At 34.3% G+C, this 24611-nt stretch overlaps 1 protein-coding gene across 4 annotated transcripts in view; it reads left to right on the forward strand.

Annotated features, from left to right (window-relative positions):
* Window positions 1-24611, forward strand: part of LOC149542981 (serine/threonine-protein kinase STY46-like) — a 279858-nt gene that overhangs the window by 23721 nt on the left and 231526 nt on the right. For all 4 annotated transcript variants that reach the window (XM_089797902.1, XM_089797903.1, XM_089797904.1 and 1 more), the window contains exons 3-4: window positions 4901-5004; window positions 5348-5467. In XM_089797902.1, coding sequence (XP_089654028.1) covers window positions 4901-5004; window positions 5348-5467 — 224 coding nt within the window. The remainder of the gene's footprint in view (window positions 1-4900; window positions 5005-5347; window positions 5468-24611) is intronic.

Raw genomic sequence — 24611 nt, forward strand, 5'->3', positions numbered from 1 at the left:
AGGTTTCTTGTTATTGCTTCAGAAATAGAAAAATACCTAAAGGAATTTAAATTGATTAAAAAGTTGCCATAAAACAGCAAAAGAAAACTGGATTTTTCGGAAAAAAATATGAAAAACACCCTGCATGATTTTTTGGAAAAAAAAATCATGCCAAAACCCTCCATGATTTTCTGGCAAAAAATCCTGCAAAAAACCTTTTTTGGGGAAAAATATGCAAAATTCCTCCATGATTTTTGTGAAAAAATGTGCTTAAGCTTGATCTCTACTTTGGAGCAGAAAACCAATTAAAATAAAACCTTTGCTAAAAAAGCTTAATTTTTGTCGAAGCAAAAAACAATTTAAAAAGCCCTTGAGAATCTTTGGAAAATTTCTTCATGAAATGTTCAAGAAAAAATCATGATTTCTATTCAATAATGTTTTTGCGAAAATACCCCATGATTTTTGCTAGAGGTTATACACTCCACTATGGTTCATTGCCCCTTTTGTGAATCTTACCATTAGCACAATTATTATAGTAAATATTGACCTGGGGGGGTCATTTAAAATAGATTTATTGTCAATGTTTATGAAGAAGTCATCTTCTTTGCATGGACTCTCTTCCATTTCTACTGTCCTCTTAATGTCATTGAGATCTTTTAGGTTCTTGAGAGTGGAAAACATTCTAAGCATGTGGGAACCTTGCCATCTATAAGAACAGTTGGTTTTCTAGTAATCCTTGGGCATTTTGTTTAAATACCCATCGTACTTCCGCATAAAAAAGCATTGATTCTTCCCAAAAGGCTAACCTCACAATTAACTACTTTTATTTTTCTCAATTGAAAACAAATGAAATCGGAGATATGGTTTCTTGGATTAATAAGTAACAAAACCTTAACATTTATGTGGGGCAAAATTGATTAGGTATTTTGAATTTGAAGAATGTCACCCAAAAACTTTTATCACACGGGGTTTGAGAGCCCATTGTGATGGAGGGTCAATTTTTAGTTCAAAGTTCAAACAACTTGCTCTAGATCTATTCGAAACTCACAAGGGATCAGTTCAGGTTTCTAGTGGACACTCTTAAAGTTGATTTCTTGATGTCTTAGAAGGCCTTATTCAAAACTCTTTTTTGTTAATTTGTTTCTTGAAACAATATCTCCATTTGTGATGGTTACATGGAGTTAGAAGTACAACTTTTGGCAAATCCATTATAAGATCAAAATAAAATAAGGAACAACAAATTACCTCTCACAATCGAAGCAATTAACCTCGTTGTTCAAAAGAAGTTGACACTTAAATTTCCAACAATATATCCCAAAGTACTAATAATCTGGCTTCAAAATGAAATTCTGAAATTTTGGAAAAAATCTACAAAAAAAGTGCATGTACAGAACTGTAGAGCTCCTGATTACCTTCCTGATGCAGCAAGAATCAGGACAGTTTGAGTATAGAGAAAAATATTATGAGCTTAGGGGTGTAAAATGAAGTTTTGAATTCAACCTGGAAACAATGGCATTGGACAGCAAAATCTTTGCAAATACCTACATCACACTGAAGTTGATAAAGCTAGCTTTTTGACAATATTTTGTTTGAAAGAAAAAAGCTATGTATATTTGAAAAAAAAGGTCCCTTTTAGGGCTTTGAGGGAAAAAGCTGCCCCTAGGGTGTATTCATGCGACCATGGGTCGAACTGATAAATGCTGGCCAAGATTTATTTAGTGCCGGTGGGGTGGTGAGTAGAATGCAAGCAGAGCCATGTCAATCTAGCTCCACTTGGGCTTCTAAGCCTATTTCTTGAGATGTGACTGTTGGGGATGGTATGGCGTGATTGGGTTTTTGAAAATATCTTTGTTGACATTTAAATAAAACAAAACATTTAATTAATTAAAAGACAATTTTGAAAACCTGTTTTCATATTATATTTCACAAGGATGATGCCAACCATGAACATAGAGGACAGTGACACCAACCATGTGTAGAGAAGACAATGACTGAGGCAAAGAATATCTCTGTGATTATTTGTTGATCTGCAGAGCTGTTGACACTTGCAAAGTATGTTGCTTATGCTTGTCAACTAGAGATCATGCATATCTATTGATGTATGGGCTATACAAACAACAAACGATAGGTTTTTGCCAAAGTCTCCAACAGTGACCAATTTTTTTGGGTGCCCAAATTCAAAGTATTAAAGATGAAAATAAGGTTTTTGGGCCTTTTGGGCTCAATAACGAGGTCCATTTTGCCCCAAACTACACCTATCAAAAGCAGTTACTTAAATTACCCTAAACAATGGGAAGATCTTCAGATTCGGAGTTTTGGTATCATGTAAGTTGATTAGTGATTCCTTAGCATCCCAAGAACCTTGCAAGACCAAAATAAGTTCCACAAGAGAGAGAATGTCAAGAATAACTTAATTATTGATGTAAGAAATGACATGTGAAAATGTGCATGAGAGGCCTTGCTTATAAAGGCAAGATGAGAGGATTATATAGGATTATGACACGTGTCTTAACCGTATAAAATGAGACAACTACCTCAACAAATTATGAAATGACCTAACTCAAATTTTAATAAAAGTCTTAAAGGTAAGATGTGTCTACTCTTGACAGCTAAGTCTTTTAGAAACAACCCCTAGGACCTAAGTAAACTTTACTAATGTGAATAAGTCCCCTTCTATGAACTAGTGAATAGAATATTGACAAGACTTTATGCACGCCGACAATACTTGCATGTGAGTTGCACGTACTTGCATAAAATTGCATGTGCCTGCATGTACTTGCATGAATTTACATGTTGCTTGCATGTAATCACATGTGAATGATTGGTGGTATTTAAAATTCTTATTGTTTCTTTGATTATAATTTTTTACCTTGGCTAGCTTGTGGGGATCTATTAAAAGGAATTGCATATTGCTACAGGCTTGTGGATTGAAGTGGATGTTTTGTGTGATGCTTTTTTGCAGATCAACATTCTTAAGTTCTTCAATATTTCGGCAACAATGTAGTAAGGTACGGGAGTATTCTATTTTATTATATTTCCCAGAGATATAAGTTTTCATCGGAGTTTCTCTAAATGACCAGCACAATGAAGATATATTGGAGTCAAAAGTTTGGACAACCATGCACTTTATTAATGGGGATCTTGAGTAAAATGTGTCGAGGTACTTCTTGAAGCTAATGTTGACACACTTTGTCACCATGTTTAAGATCCTCTAGATAAATTGCTAGAAGTGCCTAGAAAGATGACTATGTCAAATGAATTGTACTTACCCTAAGAAGCACACTGTAAAGAAAGAAAGGAATCTGGTCTAGTTAAAACTTAAATGGATGGTTGCCTAGTTAGCTTGGGAGTTTGTGAGCTTGGGAGTCCTACCCTTATGAGGGTTGTGAGACAATTTGTTGAAGATCCTCTCGATGCATTTCTAGGAGAACCTAGAAAGATCACCATGTCAAATGAATTGCACACATTTTAAGAAGCGCACACTTTGAAGATGTGAAGGAATCCAATATAGATCACGATCAAAATGGATGGTTGCCTACGTAGCTGGGGAGTCTATGACCTTGGGAGCCATACCTTATGAGGGTTATGAGACAACTTGATGAAGTTCAGTTCAGTAGCTTAACATGGATTGTTGTTCAATGGTTTGGGGGATATATAATTTGGGGAGTTAGTGGATGTGTTAATATGGGAACTCAGGAATTCAGCTCAAGAGCTACATCTTTACTAATATTCAAGGTAGCTTGATGGAGTTCTACTTGGTGGTTTGTTTTCGAGGAAAAACTACCAAGTAATGGCAGATTCATGATTCAGGGTGTTTTTAGTTTGTTATGTTTCTGTTGAAGCCAGCCTTAAATGGGGGTATAAAAATAAGATTAAATAATTAAAAGATAAGGCTTCCAGTTGTTATAAATCCACCTTAGTGGCAAGTGTCTCTTTCAATTTTTTTAGTTCATTTTTAGCGAGTTGTGTATTGTTTATCCGTTTGGTTGGTTTCTTTTCTGAGCTCTCTTGGGAAATGAAACTCTTTGTAATAATTAATCCTATTAATTAATAGAATATCAAAATATTCTTACTATTATGTTTTGCAATATACTTGTCCTATTGTTCCTATTTTGAGATGGTTTGTTATGAAAAGTTGGGCGCCCATGTTGAGTAGGTCAAACTAAAGGCTATAGGTGATTTATAAATTTATTATTTTTAACGATTTCTATGGAATCTCAAGGGTGGCATCGAACTCCAATCACTTTATGTCACCATCTAGATCTTTTGTTCCATGTTTATCCTACAACAGAACTAATATTTTATACAAGTCAATCACTAGAAAATTATTTTGGATTAAACTATGTTCCAAGTTCTAACTGGTAACATCCTTTGAGAAGTTTTAATCTTTGTATTCCACAATAATTCTTTCTTTGTTGGCTTTAAATGTTCTTTATGCTGTTCTTTATAGGAAACATTTTATCCAAATAGAAAATGTAAGGGCTATTCCCTGACCATATTGTTGTTGTTGAAACTGTAAAATAAATATTAAATAACCTTTTATTGTTTCTATTCTTAGCACGATTGGGTCCATGATGATCTGCTGAAGAATATTTGTAGGTTGGTGTTCTGGATTATAAATAGTGGATAGTCAGAGATAGCTATTGATGCCAGGGTGTACTTTAATAACTTGATGTTTAATTATATTGCTTTGCACATGGATCAAAGGTCAACATTATAGTTCTTGACATTACTCCAAAACTGTTGTGTACCTGAATGCTATCATCATGAAAAACTAATTTTGAAAAACCCAGATTTATTCCTTCCATCATGCATTAGACCAAGTTAAATAAATTTTATCGTTTTTATCTTTTTTGGGAAAAGCAAATTTCTTGTTTGTTAAATGTAGCAAGGATTATCTTACATTCTGATTGTTGTGCAGATTTTACCTGCAATGGAAGGAATATCACCAGATTTCTCTCATTCAGAATGTCCAAGCTCAGAAAACCCATGTGGCTCTTCAGGTTGTCCTATTCCACGAGTCAGGTATGATTACAACTTAAATATTACTAGATAAAGTAGAGTCTATGCACTGTAATCTGATAATATGGTCTCATGATGTGATTTCTTTTTGGGTAATGACAACAGAGTAGCTATATCTAAATAATTTAATAACATACTGTATTTCAGTTCTTTAATTTTTCCCACCTTTATAATTGTATGATTTTTCTGTTTTCACTGTTTGAGAATGTTTGGTTTCTTTTCTGAAATTTTTTTGTCTCTAATAATCATGGCATGTTCCTGCAGGCTTCAGTAATAATGTTTCCTATTTCTTTTTAGGCCATCTCTTTTTTGCTTTGCATGTCAACTTACTGTCTCTTCTTTACAGTACTCATCCTCCTCCTGCATTTGGATCATCTCCCAATCTTGAAGCTCTTGTTCTAGAAGTTAGCAAAAAATCTAATAGCACTGGTGATGGTGAGTCTAAGGAAGATCGGATCGTTGCAAGGTATTAATTTCTCTCTTCCTATCCTGGGCTTGATTGGGGGTTTAGATGTTTCCTATTATATATGTATAATTAGTCTTGTACACACAGACACATCAGAACATAAATATAGAGACTAGAGAGATTTTGAAATATATTTCCATGATATGCGAGAACGATGGAGTGTCTTTTAATATGTTAAAAGTTGTATTTCAATCATCCAGCTCTTACATTGATACTAGACAGCTGTTTAAAGTGGTTTCTGTGTTTTTATTAGGAAAGTACTGTCCCACTCACAATTCCATTAGCACTCACCACATTTCAATCACATCATATATTTCTCAATTCCTACAGCATATTCACTGTTTCTTGCTGGATTATCTCTAAGTCCAATTGGTCCCTTAACTGCTCTATGTATAATCATAGGTAGGTTAAGGAGTATGAACTAGAGAAACACATTCCCGTGTCTGCTGCATATTCTAAATAGTTATAACAGAGGTTGTAACTGCATTCAAACTGTCCCTGCTGTGTATATATATATATATATATATATATATATATATATATAGTTATAACAGAGTTTGTAGCTTCATTCAGAAACTTTCCCAAGATCGCCGAATGCCTGCTAACTTCCAAATTAGGATGGGTGCTCCAAACTTGGTGCTGAATGAACAACTTTTACAGACCAGCAAGCTATCATGGTCTGTTTTTATTCTCAAAAAATTTACCCAATGAGAGAGTATGCAGCCATATTACAAAGGATTTATTGGATTAGTTTCTTGTCCATCAGATTATTTGTCAGCTTTCATTCTCCAAATGTTCTTTGCAGCTGCTTGTATAGAATTTTAAATGATGTTTCATCTCCTCATGAATGGGGTTGAAGGGAGGAACATGATTCATTTTGTTTGACACCTTTTCAATGCTCTCCTTTATTCTTTGGATCTACCCAAGTGTGGTGCCTTGTATTTTTCATATACATTTGATTTGATTGCTTTGTTAGTCTATGGTAATTATTCTTTGTATTTTTTCATATCATCACTGATTTCCATTTTAAAGCTGACCATTCAACGGCAGCTTCTCTTACCCTGTTAATATGTAACATCATAATCGGCTATTTTCTGAAATATGGAACCTACTTTCTGAAGTCTTGTGTAATATGCGTGAGTAATTTTCTTTTCTTTTTGATAGTTGTTTGACAAAAATGACAGTTTGTAACAATATTGCACAGACAGAATTGTGATTGAATTCAGAAATTTTGGATTTATGATAGCTACTGTGAATCAGCCACAATTGTTTGGCTATACTATATATATATAAATATAAATATATATAAGCTGAGTTTATACAAATTCTGATCTTTAAATCTGATGAGCAGCAGCTTGCGTTATATGGAAATCATAAACTATTATATTTGCCTCATGCCACACTGGTTTCTTGGATGATAATTGTTAATGATTGTCTTTTTTTAGGCTGCAGTATCTTCCTTTTTATCTTAATTCCCTATGAGTCTGGTTGTCACCTGTTCTTGCTGGCTGATGACTTTGTTGTCCCCACATCACCATCCAAACCTTGGAATTGTCTTATTATTAAGAGTGCCTGGAGTAAAGGAGTCCTAATTTCGGTACAAATTCTCAACTAAGTTCCTTTCCAGCCTTCGTTGCCTTTTTGAATCCTATAATACTACCAAACTGCTTGCAATGTTTATTTGTTTCCAATTGACACCCAATACCATTTTCATATTACCACACGACTCTTAAAAGTAGAGTGATGCATTTCTGAATGTTTGAAACACCACGAAAAGGCTTGAAACGATTTTTTTCATAGAGTTTTTCCATTGTAGGCTGAAGACAAATACTTGCTCTCTTCTATAAACTGGGGTTTGTCAAATGAAAATGCTGAGAATTTTTTTTTTCTTTTCTATTTCCTCCTTTTATATACTTTCCCCTAAAATAATAAAATAATATTCGATTTGCCGTGGAACGACTTTAAAAAATAATTTGAACTTTATATTTTTTTTCATCCTGGAAAATTGATTTTTCCATTTAGTTGCTCACGCTCTGAAAATAAAACAACTAATTAATTCTCTTTATACCCGCAATTAGCCTACGGGAATAAAAATAGGCTAAGGGTCCCTTATCAGTGCTTATGCCCGTGAAGGGGAAATTGTATCTCATAAAGCTATCTTATACCTCCTTATGCCCATGAAGGGGAAATCATATCTTGTGAGGCCATTTTATTTAAGGTAAAAGCTGGTCATGTTAGATCTTTTTCTTGTTTGAAGTTCTTTTCGTTCCTTTTGATGAGGCCATATTAACTTGAAAGGACTGTAAACTCTCTTGTAGCATCTTCTACAGGATTGTTGGGCTGTTTTCCATGTTTTTCGGATTTTTGTCTGTTAGCATTAAATCATGTATTTCCTGCTCAATATTTTGCACACTGAGGAGGAGAATATTCTGAAGAAAACTGAAATGAGCAACATGTATCTTTGAATGTGGATTCCTTTAGCTTGTAAGCTGCTTCGAATGATGTTCATAATAATTTCGCTTGCAGCTTAAGGAATATTACTGAAATAATTGGAACATAGGAAAACTGTATAACCTATGCTCCATTATTTCTTTTATCTTTGCATATCTGATGATGCTCAACCATTATTCATAGTAGTTTCACAATTAGCTTTTCTATTCCATACCTAAACTTTGCCAATGATTACCAAATATCTGGCATCATATGAAGCATCCATAACCCTTGCAGCAAATTTGAAGTCAGATTTGAAAATATTTCTAGTTTGAACTTTACTTTTGCAAAATAAGAATAGCAGTGAAATTGGGTATCACTAAAAAAGTTCACGGTAATACACAAAAAACATAATAGCATGAAGGTGGGTGTAATGCCATCATGATCAACTACACAACTTAGAAGATGTGTAGTTTGCCGCTAAATATATTAGATGACAACCATTACTGTTTGCTGCAAATTACATCAAACAGCACCCTAAATTGGGAGTTCATACATGTAAGGAAACAGCTTTAGCGTCAAACAACTTCTGAGAACTCTTCACGCTTATTGTTATTATGAAAATGCATGAAATAACACTCCAAAAACAGTATGTACAGTCATAAACAGAAAAACAAATTGAAACACACAATCCTAAACTACTTTATTAAATCTCCTACGAACACTTGCAAAACCTTAAAGCAATATAGCTGTAAATCCTTTTAGCAGAAATACAATCTTTGGATGAGAGTGCCCTTGAAGTCCCTTGGGGCCACTGTCTTTGAGCCTCATTATTCCCTGGTTTATTTGTCTTGGAAATTCACCTTCATTGGTTTACCGGCCTCTGAAGAAAACAACATTAGCTTGTTCATGTAACAAGATAGAGTGAATGTCAAATGCAAACCAAAATCCGAATATATAAAAACATATTCAATTTCAGAATAGAAAATGCTTGCATGCCATGTATGTAGCTCCTTTTGCCATTTGTCCACCATCTTCTAACATTCTTCTTCTGAATTGCAACTCGTCTATTTTGGTCTTCTACCTCCAAGAACCTTTCAACAACTAAAGGTTCTCTTTGTTAAAGGAAATCGGATCTATATAGAGAAAGATCACTGCACTTTTATCTCAGACTTGAATGATTGTATATCTATATTTATGACAGTCAACCTGTAATGTTTAATGTTCAGATCAGAGTATGTGACTAATGGTGATGTATTGTATTGGGTGACTGCAGTAATCTTTATGCCTTTTAATTGATATGATTATGTCAGTCACTGATAGCAATTGTTATATATACCAAGAGTCAATGTCCACGGAGGGACATGACTCTCCCGTGGCATATGCCATGGAGAGTCATGGCCCTCCGTGGGCTTGACATAGTATTATTTAAGGCACCAATCCATAACTACCGATTAGTCTACACATTCAGAATAATGAGATTCCATCAGAATTAACTAATTCATATATATATATATATAATTTCTCAATTTCATATATAACTGTAGTAATAATCTGAAACTTCAATCCTAATGAGACTACAATTCTAACACTCCCTCTTAGAAGAAAGAGGATTGAAATCATTCAACTTAGGAATGAACCAGTATCAATTTTAGATGATGAAGATAATGAAGTCTTCAATCCACCACAATTATGATAAAACCGTTATCACAATTTCAGATTAGTTTGGAACTAGATCCAGTGATAACACTAATATCAAGATATCCAATACAATCCAGGACGTCAACTTAATGTAGTCAATCTTGATACATCCATCATCAAGTGTTTCATCCAATTTAGTGACACATGATAACTGGTCAAGCTATTGATAAGATCATCACCTTGCAACAATGACCATATCCGCATAAAAGATTGTCATCTTTCATGCTACAACACATCCACAATATTGCAATATTGATTTTATTTAAATATTCATGAATAAATTACATAATACGAGATTTTAATCTCAAGTTACAGTTTAGTCATACCAAGTTTGTTTCTGAAGTATTCAATTTTCAGCTTTGCAAGAGGCTCAGTAAGAATGTCTACATTTTGTTCTTCAGTGCTAGTTTAAATCAACTTGATAACATCTCTGTCAACCATGTCCCTTATATAGTGGTAAGGAATTTCTATGTGCTTGGACCTGTAATGGAAAACTGGATTAACTGATAATTTAATACAGCTTTGATTGTCACAGTGGATTATGGTTGGTTTTAGCAGTTTTCCAAATAGTTCATATAGAAGTTTCCTTAACCATACTGCTTCACGTGCTCCCATAGAGGCAGCCATATATTCAACTTTAGTGGAGCTCTGAGAAATTGCTAATAGTTTTCTACTGAACCAGGATATCGTGGCTGATCTAAGAGTAAAACAACTTGTAGTACTCTTACGATCAATAGAATTGCTTGCCCAGTCTAAATTAGAGTATCCTTGAAGTTGTAACTTTGTATTCGTATACTTCAGCCCAAGTCCAAGTTTTCCTCGTAGATATCTTAAAATATGTTTGGCAGCCATTAGGTGAATCTTCTTGGGTTCACACATGAAATGACTTAACACATTCGTAGCATAGCAGATATCTGGTCTTGTATTTACCAGGTACATATGAGATCCAACAATTTGACGGTAGAGAGTAGGGTCTACAGGATTTGAATCTGCAGCTTCACTTTAAAGCTTATGGAGGTTAGTTTCCATTGGAGTTGAAAGAGGCTTACAGTCCATCATCCTGAATTTGGTCAATATATTAGTAATGTATTTTCCTTGATTCAGGAAAATCTAGTTCTCTTACTGCCACACTTCTAGACTTAGAAAATAATGTAGGAGTCCAAGATCCTTCATATCAAATTCAGCTATGAGATCTTGTTTGTAGTTAGCTATAAGGTGGTGTGCACCTGTTATCAATAAGTCATCAACATAAAGAACAAGAATTAACATGTTGTCATTAGATATTTTGAAATATATGTTAGGATCAACTTCATTTTTAGAATATCCCAACTTGGAGAGATAGCTATCTATCCTCTCATACCAAGCCTAGGGAGCTTGTTTAAGGCCATAGAGAGCTTTTTTTAGTTTGCATACAGAAAGCTTCTTGTCATGTGTGGTAAACCCTTCAGGTTGTTCTATATATACTTCCTCTTCAATGACACCGTTCAAGAAAGTTGTTTTTACTTCCATCTAATGTATTTTCCATCCTTTGGATGCAACAATGACAATTATCGTTCTTACAGAGGTGTAATGTGTAACTAGAGCAAATGTTTCTTCATAATCAATTCGGGCCTTTTGAGAAAAACCCCTTGCAACAAATTTGGCTTTGTGTTTTTCAATGCTTCTGTCAGGTTCATACTTGATTTTAAATAGCCATTTTGAAGATATGACTAATTTGTCTTTAGGTCTAGGGACAATATCCTAGACATCATTTTTTAGAATGGATTGATATTCCTCTACCATTGCATCTTTCCATGCTCGACATTTTAAAGCCTCCTCGGCATTAGTAGGTTTTGTTTTTGTTAGTTTTGTTATTAAGGCAACATAGCATTTATTATTTCATGTTTTCTTATTTTCTCTAGAACTCTCATCTGGTTCTACATTGTTCTCTTCAATCATTTTTCTGGCCCATAGTGGTCTTTTCTTGTGATTTAAAACTTATCATTCTCAATATTAGATGCAGATGTGTCTTGTTTTTCGGAAAAGCTCTTCCTCAAATTTCCAGTTGAATTATCTTCTATAGTGTTCTCCCTCTGATTTTCAGTATTATGATCATCTTCTATGATGAACTCCCTCTAATTTTCAATTTCCTTGTCTTCTTTGTTTAAGGATGTTTTGAAAGCGATATCTTTGTCAAACTTAACATCCATACTGACTTCAACAGATTTTTGTCTTGGAATATATACTCTGTATCCTTTAGTTGTTTCACTGTAGCCAACAAATATGCCTTTCTTTCTAGAAGGTTCTAATTTAGACCTTTTCTCTTTGGGAATGTGAATGCAGATTGGACAACCAAAAGTTTTCAGATGACTAAAATCTGGTTTGTTCACTATGAAGGCTTCTTCGAGAGTTACATTTCTAATGTTCCATGAGGGCTTCCATTTTGAATGTATACTGTTGTACTTGTTGCTTCGGCCCAAAAAGATATAGGGAGATTTTGCTGATTCTATGATATTTTGATTTTTTCTTTGTGCAACCCATTTTGTTGAGGATTATTATTTCATCATGAATCATAGCTTTTGCTGCTTCTATGATATTTCTATATTTTCTTTTTGCAATCCCATTTTGTTGAGGATTATAAGGTATTGTAGTCTCCCTCTTAATCCCAACAGAAATACAATTTTTTTTGAAGGTGTCAGATGTGTACTCACCTCCATTATCTGATTTTAAAGTTTTTATTTTCTTTCCAATGTGATTTTCCACTAGAGCTTTAAATTCTTTGAATTTTTGTAAAACTTCATTAGATTCTTTAAGTTTAAGAAAGTATATCCACGTTTTTCTAGAGTAATCATCAATGAAAGTCACATAGTACAACAATCCCCCTAGGGAAGGCGTTGACATGGGTCCACACAAATTGGTGTGAAGAAGTTCTAGTACAATTTTAGACTTTTGTTTACTAAAAGGAAAATATCCCTTAATTGTTTCCTAGGGCACACCCTTTACAAATACTAATGTGATTACATTTGAGATCAGGTATTCCTGTAGTGATTTTCCCTATGGTAGGAAGGACACTAAAGCCAAGGTAGCCTAATCTTCTATGCAAAAGTTCATTTGATTTATGTACTTCATGATTTATTGCTTGTTGTTTTGCCTTAATGCTTAATTTGTACAAGCTTCCATCTCTTCATCCTATTCTAATTGTGTTTTTTATGTTAAGAGTTTTTAGGCCATAGTAACACTTTATCCTCATTGAAGGTGACACGATATCCTTGATTGGCTAGATCTGAAATGGAGATTAGGTTTCTTTTTATTCCTAGCACAAATAGCACATCTTTTAATTGAAGAGTTTCTCATATTTTTATTTGTAAGGAGCAGTTCCCTTTTCCTTTTACTGGACAAGTAGAATTATCTCCAATTGTGACTTCTTTGTGCAATACTTTCTGAATGTTTCAAACTGATTTCTAAACCCAGTTATATGTCTTGAAGTTCCACTATCTATTATCCAAGTATTATTACTTGTATTTAATTCACTTGACAAAGCTAAGCAGAATAGAGGATTTTCCACTGCATGAGACTTAGCTGGGGTAGCTTGATTTTCCTTCCTGAACAAAATCTTCGAATGTGACCAAACTATCACATCGATAGCATTGTACTTTGGATAGATCTCTTTTCTGGTGATTTTGAGAGTTATTTCCTTTGGTTTGAACTTCCTCTTCTTTCCTTTGTTTCTAGAGTTTGTATGTAGTGCTTGTATCTCTTCTTCCTTGTTTGTGCAGATTACTCTTGATGTTAGCCATGACTCCTCTTGAGTGCATTCGTTCTTTAGTTGATCAAATTTTGGAAGAGAAGGGCAACTAACACATTGAATGAAGAATTCCTATGATATCGGTAGTCCTCGTAGGGCAATTAGTGAAAGTTCCGAGTCGTCTACATTGTTTCCAATTGTGCCAAGTTGATCCTTTATTTCATAAATTTTAAAGAAATAAGTCGTTATTGCCTCTCCTTTGTTTCTTTTTATGTTCATGAGTTGCTGCTCTAATGTAAGTATTCTGCTTGTATTCTTTATTCAAATGTATCTTTTATAGTTTTAAATACTTCATAAGCTGTTTTCAATCTTGCTATTGAAGGGAGAATATGATCTCTAACGGCATCAATTATGATTTTGTTGGCTTTTCTGTTTCATCTATTCCAAGTTGTTCTTTCAGGTTCTTCTTTAGGCATCTTCAAATTTTTTCTATGAAGCATTCTAACTCAAGTTCTTCAAGTAAGGCTGTAATCTGTATTTTCCATGAAGAGAAGTTTCCAACCCCTTCCAATCTGTTAAGAATATTAACCAAGATAAACCTACAGGTCTGACAGTACAGACCATACATCCTCTTAATAGTAATATATCTCTAATGTTGGCATTTAATGATATATATATCTCTCCTATAGGTGCCAAGTTAGGAAGGGTTATGTCCCTTGAGGGAGGGACATAACCCTTTAGAAAGGATATATAAGTAGGTTGTAAATGCAGATTATAGGACACACAGTTACAGCAGTCTGCTCCTATAAGCATTTTATATCCTACAATTTATATCTAAGATTCTCTATCACAATAAAAGGTTAAATATTCAGTATTGTATCTGCATTATAATAAGCACTAATTTCATCAATATTCATACTACTTAGAAGATCATTCTCAGCATATAAGACTGGATTAAAAGTCTGATTAAGAGATAAGGATTTAGCAGAAACTTTACACAATCTAAAGCTGTAATCTGTATTTTCCATGAAAAGAAGCTTCCAGCCCCTTCCAATCTATCTTCAACCTTGATCCCATTCACCATCTTAGCCTTATTTTATTCTGACTGATATGATAAAATCTTATATCGATTTAAAAGAAATCTTATATCGATTTGTTTCCAATGATTTTCCTAATGAGGCTCTGGTACCATGTTAAAGGAAATCAGATCTTTATAGAGAAAGATCACTGCACTTTTATCTCAGACATGAATGATTGTATATCTATATTTATGACAGTCAACCTGTAATGTTTAATGTACAGATCAGATTATGTGACTAATGGTGATGTAGTGTATCGGGTGACTGCATTAATCTTTATGCCTTGTAATTGATATGATTATGTCAGTCAGCGATAGCAATTGTAATATATACCAAGAGTCAATGTCCACGGAGGGACATGACTCTCCTGTGGCATATGCCACGGAGAGTCATGGCCCTCAGTGGGCTTGACTTAGTATTATTTAAGGCACCGATCCATAATTATTGATTAGTCTACACATTCAAAATAATGTGATTCCATCAGAATTAACTAATCCATATATATGTGCATGTTTAGTGAATTATATATATATATATATATATATATATATATATATATAATTTCTTAATTTCATATATAACTGTAGTAATAATCTGAAACTTCAATCCGAATGAGACTATAATTCTAACACTCTTCACCTAAGTCATGTCAATTTTGGCATTATATAATTAAATATTTCAAACAATATTTAGTATATGTCATTAAATATGATTTGCCTTAATGTTAAAAGGAAAAAATTCTTGGTTTATCCGTAGGTCTTGATTTAGTTTTCTAGATAATGGGATATATTATAAATAGTAATTTGCTATATTTAGAAAAGGAACATGACATGTCCACCCTCCCAAAGATTGCTTATTTGCAAGCACTGAATTTTTGGATGGTTGATGATTCCTGACGCTTCTCATGTTGTATCTTCAATTGGCAAATCCTTCCATTTGATGAGGTGCTTTGTAATGCTCATCGTAACATGAAGATGCATCCCCCACCTTTTTGCCCAAAGTTTCGGAGACAAGGACATAGGGGGAACTCTGTTCCTCTGTCCCCGGCAACACCACCAAATTCTGCCACCTCTGCTGATGATGGGCGATGTCTCTGTGTTGACTTTTGCTGATTTGACTATATATGTTCAATGTTCGATGTTCCAATTCAATGCAACATTCTAGTATTCACTTTTTTACATCTTTATATCTTATATCACAATACATCTTTTCATAACTATCATTTTAAGTACCATATGTATAATATATACAACCCCCCCATCCCCTACCACCGTCCCCCTGCCGTCCCCAAATTAAGACCCCTTTGTCCCCCATCTCAAAAACTTGTCCCTCGTTCTGCCGTCCCCCCATCCCCTAGGGATGTGTAGCTATGGTAATACTCTTTCTCGGCTTCTTTTCTCTTGATAAGTAGGAGATATTTTTCACAAGTCAAATTGTGATATTGCTATTAGGATTCAACTATGTAGTTTTTTAGTCAAACTCATTGACCCATTTTCATTACTAGCAATTTACAAGATCCCATCTCTTTGAGAATGAATGGAACACTTAGCACTCGTTGCATCTAGGTGACACTTACAGAGGTGAAGCACCGAGACTTCTTAGGAGGTCACCCATTTGAGTGCTACTCCAGCTTAAGTGTGCTTAACTAGAGAGTTTCCTCCATGGTTATGTCCACTTTGTTTGCAACCTCATTTGCAAAACCTTCAACAAATGTTGCGCCTTATGAACCATTCATTAGATAGCTGAAGCTCCTTAAGCTCATCAATTAATAAGTAGGAGATATTTTCCTCAATAAGTTAAATTGTGATGTTGCTCATTTCTCGTCTCCAAAATTATTAGAATATTAAATTGTTTATTTAATGGTCATCTTAGTTGGTCTTTAGTCTAAGTTACTAGGTTTGTGCCAATAGAGTTTGAATCGGGTTCAGGTACACACCTGGTACTAGTTTTCTATGGGTACTTGCCAGGTACATGATATGGCTGATTTGAATATTTTTCAACTATCAATTAATATTTAATATTTATTTTTGGCTTTTGGCATTGATCAATGATCAAGTATCATTCTGTGAAATGATTTTGTTCTACAATTCTATATATTTCTCTTATTTTTTTGTATATATATATATATATATATACACGCATGTTCTTAAACCCCTATAAATTTTTTTACATACCCGTGTACTGAGTTCTTGTACCCACACCCATCCCTGAACCTGAATCGGTAACTTAGTCTTTAGTTTATTAGGTAATTTCTATTTTTTTCTTCACGATTGTTTCTTTTAGAAACATTCTCTTTGCAAAGCTATGTAAGGTGCTTTCATCTCCTTTGTTTAATACAACATCAATTCGCTATAACGTGGTATCCAAGTGAGTCAATGGGATTTCATAAAATTTGGCAAATTTTTAAAGATAAATACAAGCCTCTTATGAATATTTTGTAGTTCGTCTTTGAATATTTTTGTTGAAATTCGTGAGCTTGGTCAAGGGTCTTGATCACAAGATTTCTTGGTTCGAGCAAAAGTCTCTAATTTTCAAGGATTGCTTTTGCCTTTTGTGAGTTACATGTTGCTTACATATGCTGTCTACCATGCGAAGTCTTGTTTTCTACCGTATGGAGGTTTCTCTGATGGGTTTTCATAATGTTTCCCATTGAATTTTGCATACTAGTGATGGCTTCATTCTGGAGTCATATTTGTGCCAAATTGGAGTAGATTAGAGTGTTTGGTGAATTCAATAAAGGCAATTGCAGTTTTCATCTTGGCATGGATTTTGAGGTGGAGATATCTTTTTTGAGTTGCTTTTTGGAGCCATTCAGTGCTGCTTCTTTAATTACAGACCCGGGAAAATAAAAATCAGAAAATGGGTATGTTGGAATTAGAAATGTAATCTTTACGGACTGGGATGCCTTTTGTTTATTGAAAAAGTGATTGTATAAGTGGGAAATAAAATTTTGAATTTTAAGACCCATTGCATGGTGAAAAATCAGAACTTTTGATCGATGTGTTTGTTATAATTTACGTTAGCATGCAGAATTTGAATAATTTATGTGAAGGAAAACTTGGGTTCCTATAGGAATCTCTGGATCATGGAATCTATCCATCAATTAGGAGGAGAAATAAGGAAAGGGAGTGCATATAGGATTGGGTTCCACTTAATGTCTTACTCCAAAATTTAGGAAACAACCATATAATAATCACCCAAATATTAAGTTGACTACTGTAAGACTTAACAACTCAGAAGAATATTAATATTGGCAAAGTATTCAAGTGATTTGCTAAAATGAAAACAGCAGCCTTGAATGCTCGACAATGACTTTGATGTATGTGCAACCTGGAAATGAGAAACGCCAATAATTAATCTCTTTCTAATTTGAGCAAGGAGATGAGATGGGTATTAACAAGAAAATACAAATGTTAAGGAAGGATAGCAATCTAAGCATACATCGCACAACCAAGGGATCCAATATCATACAGCAATCTTCTCACCATACAAATAAGGGGCCATGCCAATATAAGCTAATTTCATGAGCAAGATGATTGCTGGAATCAACTGCAATAGTCACTAGAGCAACCACAATATGAAAGAAGAGGTCACACTCAATAAGGAAGTCTCAACCATAACACCTACATCAAATAGAATCCACACACTAGATTCAAATTCCAAAGTATGATAGAATGGACTTAAATTATTATGAGCAAAAGCCTCAAGCGCAAGAAATCTCTTCTCCTAGTAAAGAGAGACCAATACTAATGAGAACCCAATGTTGAACATTAACTATTATTAAGGGAATAACAATATAATCACTGGTCAACTACAGATATAGGAAGATCAGTTTTCTAAAACGGAATCAATATGTATAAATAGCCAAATAGAAGACCCACATGTAATGAGGCCTTTGCTATTATGAAAGAACAAGGGTTTTAAAATAATTTAGGTTTGATAAGAAAAAGAACAGAAGGAAATAGAACATATATTAATGTTGTCTCCTTGTAGGGGACATTGCTACCCTCCAGATAGTAGTTGATCTCCTAGCTTCAGAGTTACTTACTACTAAGCCCTTCTCTTCGGTACCCTTCTTATTTTGTTATGAACTCATTTGCTTTTACAACAAATGCTAACTTTTCATCCCCCTTTTTCCATTCCCCTTCCTTCTCCAGACATGTCTCTTTAGGATTAGAGCTTCCCACTAAAAATTTCTTTACTACCACCTGAGATATCTGACCTCTTTGTCACCAAGAAGCATCAATCAAAACCCTCATGGTGGCAAGATCACAACTTTGATACCTTTATAATATCATTCGTGTCTGATTTTGCTCGCATATTTCTTGTTTAAAGTAAGTCTTCTTGTGTAGTTCTAAACATCTCTATCTCACAGATTCTGTGCTCCAACTGATGAATCAAGTCATTTGCTCTACAATTGTGTAGAGCTCACTCAACACCTTGTTCATTGGCCTTGAAATCTGGGCAAAATTGGAATACCAGATTAAGTTAGTATGAAGCTACATGTAAATGTCTGTGAAGCAGATGTTGCTATTGTCAATCAATGTTCTTCCATCAATCAATGTTCTTCCATTCAGGACTTTACTTAGACTCATTCCCTAAGTAAATAGTGTTGAAGTATGATAGCTATGGTCAGATATATGAATGATTATATATATATATATATGTATGTATGTATGTATGTATGTATGTATGTACATATTATTGCTTGAATACACATATCTTTCACATACCAGATCATAACATCATAACAGTCCCAAGTATATTGACTAATCTGTACTTGCAGATTATAGATGACTAACAGTGGTTATCTCATGTTCTTGGTGATGATCGAATGCAGGAAACAAATCAGACTTATATCACTTTCAGAATCGGCAATATCATATATATATGTTATTATTTAGTCAAGGATAAAACCGTAACTAATCCTGATTAAGTGATTGGGTCTCTCTCCTTGTATTGAATCGGTGCATATGAAGGAGCATGTCCAGAATTGACTTGTCTCCACCATGTGGAGACCTGTCCATTCATGGACATATCCACCCAATATAATATATAGACTCAATCTGATCTGCCTAGAGAACATCGAAATCAATAAATGTTTATGTAGTACAGATCAGGTATTACTAGAAGCAGAATTCAGACTTGAAAGATTCAGTATTTATTCATATTGAATTTACATCTCATCTACACTTGATATAAGATCAATATTTTCTGACTAAAACCTACATTCTAGAAATCTGAGATTAGTATTCATCAAATTCTGAAAATTGAAAAGATATTTATCACTGTAGTACGAAATAAATCTAATCTACATTCACAAATAGATCTAATGGCTTCCCTTGCCCAGTCTAAGCCTTCATATATGTAGCCCATTGCGGGCTTCTCTCCATGAACATCTTGTAGGATAACAACTAGAGGCTCTATGAACTGCGATCATTGTTAAAGTTGAAACATAAAGCTTTAAGTTTTACTTTCACCAATGAACATGACGAAGTCTGAAAAAATGTAAGGAAATGAAATGGAAGTGAGAATAAAAATATAATGGAAAATTACTTGTACAATTTCCTTGGCCAGTTGCCAAAAACTGCACTCCCAAAAACTTGATCAACCATCTCAATTTCTATAGTGGTTTTTGCATACGATGATGTATTCCACTCCTCACTTACAAGCTTGCGTGTCAAACCAGCCTTGGATGAAGCAAGGTTTGTGATGTAATAAAATTGGATGGAAATCAGGCAATTCTTGGATGAGCCAACTTTATAATATTTTTGAATTTGTTCATAAGATTGAGGACCCAAGTATGATTAAATATGTATTTAAACGTATTTCTTGCACACTCTACACATTTTTTGATCTAGGGTAGTTTGCCAAGATCCTGCAATATGAGGTCAAGCCAATGAGTAGCACAGTGGATCCAACACAAGTTTCTCCTAGAAGTACGCCTACAACAACATAATGTTCTGTATAATTTGTGACATTTTTTACAATGTTCTCCTCACCCACTTTGTCCAACACTTTCTTCAAGGTCTCACAAAGAAATTGATGCATGCATGTCCTTGGGTTGTTGACAATCTCGCATCTCACAAAATTATTTCCTTTTTGTTTGTCTGATTCATTGTTCGTTGGGACAGTCTTTTGTTATTTTAGCTTGTGATTGGTCTAGTTGGCTTATTTCCTTATGCTATCCTTATGGTGTGATCTAAGCATTGTGGACTTCCAATGTCCAGGTTTGCATCATGATCCAATGTTCCAGATGAAGATATCTTAAGATTAGTCCATTCCTATTCTGGCTTACCTATTCTAACAGTTGGGTTGGCGAGATTCGGTTTGCAATGAGGACTGATGATTTGCGATGTATGTTTGCACATTGTCTATGTTATAACATATTTCATCAACCCTCTTGTATGTTCGTAAGGCACGATGTATTCATATGGGGGTTATAATTTGTGTCCTGTCCTATCTGTTTGGAATATGTTTCCTTTGTCTTGGAGATTGTTGATTGGATAAGCTGATTTATGGTTGGAGATCTTGTTTAAAGTAGGGTAGGGGTTCTAGTTTTGAAAGGGGAGTAGTGCTAGATGTGCAAGGAAGGATAGCATGAGCCGTGGTGGCAAGTGATAGATTGCTGAATGTAGTTTGGAAGTAATTGGAATGTTAGGTTTATAGTTATGAGGGATGATCAATTGTGATCCTTGTAGTAGTTTTATATTAACAATTGCGATGTAATGAAGTTGCTCGTGGCAGGCCAACTTGATGATAATTTAGTTGTATTCTTCCATATTGTGTTCTTTGCCCTAAGTTTGTTAGTGTATTTCCTCTATTTCTTACTCTTGTTGCAAGGTTAGACATCTCCCTCGAGGATTCTTTGATCTTGGTTGCATCAAGTGGTATCAAGGCTGGTTCGGATTGCTAGTTGCAGATTGTACAAGCACTTGGAATCTTGTGTCTTGATTTGCATGTCTTCTTGTTGTGGAGTGGCAGAAGAGAAGATTTGGATCTGCATCAATCAAAGGCTAGTGCAAGGTGGCAAGGAACAAAATGGGTTGTTGGAAGAGTCAAATCACACTTATGAACCTGGTTGTGGGGTGTCAGAGGATTGTATTTGACCAACAATTGTGGTGGTTACACAAGAAAGATTGGATTGTTGGTGAAGTTGATAAGTTTCTTGGTTATTGAACAAACTTAATAGTTGAAGGCATATTGTTTGGTTTAGTAGATTGCTAGATTGGATTTGGACAATCAACACTTGTGACCATATCACTGAAACTGAGGAATTGAAGATTGGCATCTTGGTAAACATGCTGCCTAGAAGAATGAATTCTAGGAGACTAGAGCAAATGATGCAGGATTTCATAAATGAGATAAGGATTGAGATCCCAAGTGCTTTGGCTGGGGCTAGTAGGAATCTTAACACAAACGATGAATTTGAGGAAGTTGCCGAAGATCTTGAGGCAACAATAGATGTGGATATTCTTGCCAAAGTGGAAAGATTGTTGAGAGCTATGGTTCAGATGGGTAAGAGTCATAGGATTGATGTCACATGCTTTATTAGTTCTTTACATATGAAGGAATTGATAGATTAGATTAATGAACTAGAAGACTACTTTGAACTTGAAGATGTTAAAGATTCACATAGAGTTAGGTTAGCATAGACTAAGTTGAAGTGTCATGCTGCCTTATGGTGGAAAGAATTGTAGAAAGATAGAGAAGATAATGGTGAACTGAAGATAGTTAGGTGGAGGGTTACGGTTTCTAAACTTAAGGCTATGTTTGATTGGAGGATTATGAACTTGAGTCGTTCAAGAGATAACAAAATCTGATACAAAAGGCTCTGTTAGAGTGTATACCAAGGAGTTCTACAAGATGATATATAACAAATGGATTTTCATTAACAAAATATAGGTGATCTAGAAAGAGTTTTTCTCAACTAAATATTGAACAAAATATCTTGAATTCCTTTTCATGAGACATTAACAGACTTTAACTACCAATGATTAACCGAGATAACAAAACCAAACTGAAATAACTGTAATAACATTCAACTGAAATAACTGTAATAATGATTAACTGAATTAACTAGATCAACTAAAATAACTGTAACAATGATCAACTGAATTAACTAGATCAACCAAAATAACTATAATAATGATCAACTGATATAACTGTAATAATGATTAACTGAAATAACGATTTACTATCTTTCCTTGCATACAAATAAAGTAAATGCATAGCACGAATTAGATAGAGGAACATACAAGAAGTATTAGGTGAGTTTTTAATTGGTTGTGCAAGCTTTGGCTTTTGATAAGAGGAGAAGCATTAACTTAGGCTTAACCTTCTAACCTCAGACCATATTCAGCCCCACACAATCTATTGCATAGAAAGGCCCTCCCTCCCCCCAGATTAGGCTTGGGATACTTTTAGTCTAGCCACCTGAGCATTCCGGTGTTTAGAATGTCCACATAGTTATGGACAGGCATTTCTGAATAACTGACACTACTGACATCAAGTGATCATAGATGGAAAACATTCCTTTAACAACCCTGGCCAAGGTTTTCTGATGGGTTCAATGATCCGATCACGACCGCTCAACTTGACAATAGGGGAACAATAAGTATGAACATGCATGAGCTATTAAATGATTTTCTTTTAAAAAAAATAAATTTATAATTGTTATGCCATGTCTGATTCTTATTTCCACGTTAATGCAGATTTCTATCTCACCTCTTCACTTCTTCCTTGGCTATAGAGCCGGTGAATCCCAAGTGTTTGAATTTTAGAGCAACCAACTCTTTTTGTTGATCCATTATATGTTTTCAGCTTATCACATTTTGTGATCTGAGAAATGTAACTTTAAGACTTGCAAAATAAATAACATTTGATTTTGACTTTCAACAGCATAATAAAGATATGATATCATGTCATGCATACTTGGCTTTTACTCATCATAAATAGTTATGTCCTAAAGAGGGACTAACCGATGATATTTTAAACAAAGATGATTTGCAACATATTTTGGAACTGTATCTTATTGCTATAATATTCAAATTGCAGTAGTATCTGAAAATAAAACATATTACAATCTTTGGGATATGGGGCAACCGCATAACCTGGTAAAATCTATAAATATAATGGAGTCTTGCTGGATGCTATCAATCAGCCCCACCCTTCATGGAAGAACTCTGGTTGCAGACTTAGCGCAGTTACTAATTTTATGCTTCAGCAAGGAAAATATATGATGAATTGATAAATCGCGGCAAGGAAATAAGCAGAGAGAATTCGGTTATAAAAATGTAGAGATATGTTGTGAGTTCTAATGCCTATGGTCTCTCACAGCTCCATAATATAAGGAAATATTCGAAAACCTTTTAGCTTCCAAGAAGCCGTAACTTAAAAGAAAAGGACTTGGCTTCTTGAATGCCAATATGCCAAATGTGCTTTTTGGGTTTTGGCAAAAATTTGAAAAAATAAGGAAAAAGATTTGGAGGTTATAAATCAAGGATAATTATAATATATATCTATCTACTTGCACGTAGATGTACTTATGAGGTGGCATCATATTATTTATTTTATAAAGATAATATTATGGTGTCACTTTTATTTCTATATCTATGTGCATGTACATAGATATACGTTATAATGATGTGGTAGAAAAGTCAATCAAAAACCATTTGAGGTATGCATTATTTTTAATCTAAATAATTAATGTTTTAAATGTTTATTTAATAGCTCATGCGGGTCCATCGATTATATCTTGATGTTCAAGTCACTAGGTCCTTACCAAGGCAATTAAAGGTCATAACTGTCAACCCGATAATTGGACTGAGCTAGTATCCCATTCCGTTGATCCTGTTTAGCAATGCTTCTCCCCTTCATCTTCTCCTGCAATCACTCGTGCAACATTTCCATGATAATAACAAGTTCCATAATAATTCTATAATAACATTTAATATAGATAAAAAATTTAATTATTAACCACAATTCCAAAATCAAGCAACTGCTAATCATCACATGACAAACAATTGATCATGACCATCTTCATTAAACAATTAACATAATGAGTACAATAGATATATTTAACTACCCTTTTCACATGATTATGGAAGAATATCCATTCAATTCAATGACTATAAATAAATTTAGATTAGGTCAAAATTTGGGAAGTAACATGATAATTAGGTTTGGGCACTGAGAGTCATCCAAGGAG

The sequence above is a fragment of the Cupressus sempervirens genome, chromosome 8, assembly GCF_028749045.1.
Source record: "Cupressus sempervirens isolate cs-2001-9-10 chromosome 8, ASM2874904v1, whole genome shotgun sequence".
Classification (NCBI taxonomy): domain Eukaryota; kingdom Viridiplantae; phylum Streptophyta; class Pinopsida; order Cupressales; family Cupressaceae; genus Cupressus; species Cupressus sempervirens.